At 39.5% G+C, this 6,693-nt stretch overlaps 1 protein-coding gene across 1 annotated transcript in view; it reads left to right on the top strand.

Moving 5' to 3' along the window:
* Positions 1 to 6,355: 6,355 nt before the first annotated feature.
* The window catches only part of LAPTM4B (lysosomal protein transmembrane 4 beta), a gene marked incomplete at both ends in the record, with an annotated part of 8,039 nt that continues 7,701 nt past the window's right edge, over positions 6,356 to 6,693 (top strand). The window contains one exon of the mRNA XM_008950005.1: positions 6,356 to 6,467. Within this exon, the coding sequence (XP_008948253.1) occupies positions 6,356 to 6,467 (112 nt within the window). The remainder of the gene's footprint in view (positions 6,468 to 6,693) is intronic.

Below are 6,693 nucleotides of genomic sequence, written 5' to 3'. Positions count from 1 at the left end.
AAAGAACAGATAGAAAAATATGCCTATATTGGGCAATAGATTATAAACCTTAACTCATCATCAGTGGTAAGAAAGAAATTTGAGAAAGGTGCCCCAGGTAGAGCAAATCTACCCTGAACTTGACTTTATTTTTTTTCCCTTTGTATTATAGGGTTCTTGTGTCCTCTTGATGAACAAGAGCGTTCTTGCTTTTGTTAATATCTTCTGTGCTAAAAGCAAAAAGCAAGAAAAAATGCCAAGAACATGCCAAGTGGGAAGGCAAAGGTAAATGGGGAGAATTCAGAATGTTCAGTTAGCTTAACTCTATATTTTCCATGCATTCTTACTCTTTTTAGTAGTAATACTGACTTCAAATATCCAAGTACTATAAAATATTCTTCCATTGTTAGTTTTGTTTCAAGGAGAAAAAATGGTTTGGGCTTTTGTTTCTATAGAGAATGAGCACCTGGAGTCATAAACTTCCCTTGAGTTTTTTGAAGGGACATAGAGAGTATGGGGGTTTTGCTTTCTTCAGTTCTATTAAAAACATTTATGATTTCTTACTAGTAAAATTAATGCCCTTGGTGATTTGCTTCAGTAATTTTGTGGTAAAGGGCAACAAAGTAAACCCTGTCAGTTTTGTGGGATATTAAATATATGCTAGAATTGTGTGCCAGTTCAAAACCTGGCCAAGGTTTAGGCTCACTGTTCAAAGATCTCAGACAAATCTGCTGTTATTTGTTCAGAAATATCTTCTCTTTCATCTGATAGCTCATATTGTGTCAGGTATGGGACTGTAGGGGTAAACTACCGTGTTGTTTTCAGTAACTAGCTGCCCATATCAATCATTGTATTGTAATTCACTAATACAGGTTACAGAAAGTTGGGAGTTAGCCCAGAATGACTGCATTTTCGTTGAATCTATTTTTTCATTACTTTCTATATCATAGAAAAAAACCTTATCTTTGCAATTCTCTTTTTTCCTCACTTTATCTAAAAGTATCAGGTTTTGATACCTACATATTACTGAGGTGCTCACTGTCATTAAACCGGCTCTCTGGAACAGTAAAGAGCTTCCAAGAGGGAGCACATGTGGTGAGTTAGTTCTCCACCGATGCAGAGATTTAAGGAGTGCACTTCAGTGGTTCTCTTGAGGTCAGTGAGGCTGAAAGCAGACCCAGAATTAAAAGTGTACATGCATCTTTCACCACATAGGAAGCATCCAGGCTGTTAGATGCATGGATTTAATTATAAACTGAACCCTCAATATAAATAATGCTAGAGGGTTTTCCTTACTTTTTCCTATAAATACAGGGATTTCTCTTTACTGCACTAGGAAGTTTTGGGAGATTATTTGTAGAGGGGAGCCTGTGGACTTCAGTAGAAATATCGCTGTATTTTTATTGCAGTATATCAAGTTAAAGTAAGCTCAATATTTTAATCAATATTAATAAATAATATTAATTAATAATAATAAATTGCTTAATATTGAACTCCTTTATTAGAGCAATTTTATTTCAAGTCTTGACTGTAAGCTAAAGGAAGAGAGGGAAAAATTGAGCTATTGCGACTCCTGATAATTCTTTTAGTATTTACAGACACCTATGTAAGTTGCTGACTTCAGCATTTCTCTGTCTGTTTGAGTTATTAATCAGCAAAAGATCTCTGTTAATGGCATGCTCTTAGGAGCTACTGGAACAAATTTTATTTTAGATAAGCTAGGATGGATACTGTGCAGCTGCACTTCTGCAAAGTTCTGAAGATAGAGCGGTACTCATTTTCTCATCACCTGTTGATGCAGTGGTTCCCGACACCTTGCCTACACTGCATTTTATCTCCATGGGTCAGCACAGCTGACTGCTTAATCTCTGGAACAAATGATGTGGAAAAGGTGGCAACTCAGTCCTTGATAGCAGACGTCTGAGATTTTGATGCATCATATAGTTTCTAAATGCTGGATGCTGTCTGTGGAAGACATGCGGTTGCTTTCTTGCACCCTAAACGCCTCACATTCCCTGTAGCAGAGCTACCTCACATCATACAGGAGCTGCTCGTTCTTTATTATAGGTCAGGAGGAAACAGCAGCAGTGGCTGGTGGTGCCAGTCCCAGTCTCAGTAAGTGCTGCCTTTCTTCCTCATGCCTGCATTCATCTTCTCTCTCACAGCTGTTGCTGTTTAAAATATCTTCTACTCAAATCTGAAATGTTTGGGGGTTTTGTAAGCCCAGAACAGGAAATCCAAGTAATACTCCAATATTTAGACTAGATACTTCATAATATTTCCCATTTTCCCCTCATAATATTTCCCATTTTCCCCTCTTTATTATACATTCTGGGATCTTTACATAGCAGTTATTTTCCTCCTCTACATTGATGAGAAGGTGGATGTATTCCATCTGGTTGCCAGAGAAGCAAGATCCGGGGATTTTTAAAATTACTATTTTATTTCTGCATCAGGATAACAGGACACTGGGGACAGGACAGACTTTCTGTGGGATCTTTGTCCAGTCTTTTGTTAGCACAGTCTGGGCATCACCCTACAGGGGCTGAGCTCAGGTGCAGAACTGAGGGCTAGTAATGGCCTTCAACAGTCCCCAACATGGCAAGTGATGAACCAGGGAAAGGGACAAGCCGGTGAGCCCAACCAGCAGCCAAAGAGGATGAGAGCAGGGCCACAACTGGAAACAAGCTACAACATGCACTCAGGGAGCCCATCCAGGAAGCACAGCTGGAGACCATCACTCTTGTGGTGCCACAGGGACAGAGGCTGATGATCCCAGGCTGAGCTGAAATGGGATCCTAGGCTAACAGGCAGGGTGTGGGGAAACCCAAAGTTGGACTGCCAGGGCCAATAAGGCCTGTTAGTGCCCTTGGGGCTCCTCACCTTTAACTATAGGAAGTACTATGGCAGTAACCAGCAGTAGGACCCAGTGGTCACCGTTCTGACTAGATAGTGCCAAATCTTGCTTTTTAGTCTTACCACTGAACACCACCTTACTGAACATTCATGAACATGTTTCTGTTTCTCCATCCATAAAAGGAGGGCAACGTCTCATTGGGAAGGCATAGAGCTTAATTGCTTACTGAAATTTTGCATAATGAAAATGTCTTATAAGCATTGTTAATCATTAAATTCTTTGTTGCTGAAGGAATGTAAAATATCTTGAAGGATATCCTGGCCCTACTGAGAGAGCAGAAAAATCTCCTTTGCTTTTCCTAGAACAGAGATTTCAACTCTCATACCATAGGTCAAGAGGGAATCACTTTATGCTCTTGTCCTTGATTACATGTCCTTGGAAGATGCTACATCAGTAATTTTAAAGCACATCAAATGTACTCATTAGAGCATTTTTTCAAAATGTAATGTTCACATCACTTTCAAACAGAAGAAGACGGCTAACAAACACAACCCACCCCACTGTGCACACATTGCTTCTCAGTGGATGAGGATGAGCAAATAAACACATGGTGTATTTCACTTGCAATGCTGACAGCACAGTTGGAAGGTGCTCAGAGACCATTATCAGGATCTCAAGAGGACAGCCTGACAGAACAGGAAAGTTATGCATTAAAGAGCATTAGAGAGATTCCTACTGACCACAGCAGACTTCAGATCAGGCAAACACAATCTGTGTCTTATATGGAGACTGGAAGGCGATGCTGATGAACATGCAGTCTGAATCTGGACATATCCATGTGGAGAACGTAGAGCACCTAGGTCAGTAGTTTATGAATCTTCCTGACTATATCTGTACAAACCATTAAACGTGTATGCCTTTAAAATGGCAACACCATAAACATTTATAGTTTCTGATTGCTTGGCTATTTTGAGTACTCTTCTTAAGTAACGTATTTATTACTGGCATAAGTCCTCTAGCTTTCCTTAAGGAAGTGCAAAGCAAGAACTGGATTGCAATATAAACATTGTGTTAAAAATTAGTAGGGTTTACAGAAAGTAACTGTGAATCTTGTCAGTCATCTGATCTGTTTTCAAAGCCAAGACAATACCATCTATGGCTATAGCATTCCCAACACAGTTATTTAACTATTCTGTGAAAAAAATTGCAGTGATGAAGACCTCTAACTCCCTCCAGACAATCTCTTCTGCTGTCTGATTGTTCTTATTGTTCAGCAACCTGCCTTATCTAAGTTTCCTTTTGCTGTAAGTTAAATCTGTTACTTTGCTCATCTCCCAGCAGATCTGGAGAAAAGTTTATCCCCTCCTTTTTTACCTTGCCTTTCTGCACATAGAAGAGTGAGAGCATCACCTTTGTTTGCTAAATAACTCGTTTTTCACTGTCAGTCACACTTTCCAGATTTTGGATCACCCTCTGTTCTGTTGCAGGACCCTCCCCAGGTTTTTTCTCAGTACATTTTAGAAGGACTTTGAACTGGATTATTTCTACAGAGGTCCTGTGGAGGATGACTTGTGCATCTAATACCCAGGTTTCTACAGTGCTGCCCACCACCATGTAGCCTCAAAGATGAACTCATGGGAAGTCACTGAGTCACATTCAGTTTATTCACTGTCATATCCAGACTGCTTTCTGAGGATCTGTTACTTCGTTTTCTTCTGCAGCTTGTCACAAGTGTGATGATCTATGCTTGTTGGTACTGAATTGTGCTATATTGTCTGAGTTCTATAACTGGTCAAAGTCTTTTGATCTTCTAAAGTACTTATGGCTTGGCATTACCTGCAAATTGAAGAAAGGTGACTTGAGAAACAAGTGACTTGAAAGATCAAGTCTTTCAGTGACACTGGAAAGCCCTGATCAGTATATCTTCCTCTCTGGTTGTGAATGCTTGGCAATTATTCTTTCAGTACAACTCTCCAGTCTGGCTGTGCACTCAATTTCCTGCACTTTCAAGCAAACCTAGCTCATTTATGAGAATCTCATAATGCCAAAAGGCTTGCTAAGGTTCAAAGACATTACACGTACTGCGTTTTCCCTATCCACAAGGCCTCCTTTCCCTATCTGCAGTCTGTCAGAGAAGTAAAATAAGATGAATTAATTATGGTTTGTCCTTGACAAGCCCATGGTGATTGTTGGTTACGATCATGCAAATTTAAAGTTCCAATGGGGAGTCTGCTTTATTGTCTGTTCTTGGTTTTATCTTATTCTTAAGCCTCACAATCTAGCTAGAAATTCTTTACATGGCCTTACTGCTTTGAAAAGGCATAAACTGTGCTTGCTTGTTCCCTATCTTGTGAACCCAGCCTATTCTCAACTGTTTTTCAAAGACCATTGTTAACAGACCTGGTATCACCTAAACTTGATGGAATTTGCCTATCAAAAAACATTTATCTTAGCCAATAAATTATCTATCCTGTTATGTCTTGTAATAGCCTGTGTTCCTACACTTTTTTGTTGCTGTTAGTAACCTGTGATCAGATTAGGATGACTTCCAAGTGAGACCCAAAGCAATAAAAATCCATCTTGCCCAGCATTCTCTATTATCAACTCTTTTCTCTCCATTTTCCTGTTCATCAGTTATCTTCCTAGGCCTGTAGAATAATATTTCAGCCAGGCTTCATTATTTCATGCTGATAAATTTTCTTTTCTGCAATTAGCCCTCTTCACTTCAAAGTGATACAAGCATTTTGTTCAGATTTGGTTTAAAATATAGGTCTTGGCTACCTCTGCATTCCTCTCATAGCTGATTTTTGACAATTCACTTCTACTGAATCACTTGATACTATATTCTTGTGTTTAATTCACTTATTGCATTCAATAGCTAAGGCCTTGGTGTATATGAATGTGTCTCTGTGAAACAGGAATGTGTGCATCAGACGTGGGGCTCACATTGCCACCTACCCCCATACCCCCAAGGCCTCCTGATTTAGCAGCTCATGTGAAACAGCTCATCACTCATGGCCTCTTAAAATTCAGCCTCTTCCAGCAAATGAGCTCCTCTTTGATCATCTAGCAATTTCACAGGGTCTGTCCACAATTCCAGTTCTGCCATGATAATAATCCCTGACTATAGCACTCATTTGTAAGATCTCAAAATTGGTTTTAATTGATTTTAGTTTTTGCAACAGAACAAACTGAAGTGGATGTTCTAACATTTTATAATGTGAAAGAGCAGCAGCAACTTTTCTAATGGTGTGGGAGAGAGTCAAAATGAGAAGGGGTAATCTACATTTTGTTGCACTTTCCTGCCTATTTCTTCTCCTGCATTTCACTTGGAGAAGAAATAGGTCCTGTTTACACAAACCCAGATAAACTAATTAGTGTTACTTAAATAATACAGTTGTACAGTTGGAAAACAGACTCTACTGTAGTTGACATGGATTGTAGTGACTATATGCTGCCCAGAGGTTTTTCATGGATTACTTTCACAGTCTGACCCGTTCCCCTTTTTCCTCTCTGCAGGTTATCAATTCCGTGGTATTACTGATTCTGCTGAGTGCCCTGACTGATCCTGACCAGTACCACCTAACCAGTGCTGAATTAGGAGGTGAATTTGAATTTATGGATGATGCCAGTAAGTGCAAACTGCCTAAATACTAGCACTCATTGCTCTGACGTATATTTAGCTGTCCTATAATTTCAACAATAACTGCCCTTTTATTATTACTATACCTTGGTATCTTACAGGTGCATTTTTTTTGCAAAAGATGTATTCATGTCACAGCTCAGACGGGTTACCTAGTAGTAACTTTATCTGCTGTCTGTTAGTAATCCATCAGCTCTGCTGTGTCCTGGTTCAG

Source organism: Merops nubicus, unplaced genomic scaffold (assembly GCF_000691845.1).
Source record: "Merops nubicus isolate BGI_N331 unplaced genomic scaffold, ASM69184v1 scaffold23591, whole genome shotgun sequence".
Classification (NCBI taxonomy): Eukaryota; Metazoa; Chordata; class Aves; order Coraciiformes; family Meropidae; genus Merops; species Merops nubicus.
This window is presented reverse-complemented; position numbering and strand designations above follow the sequence as displayed.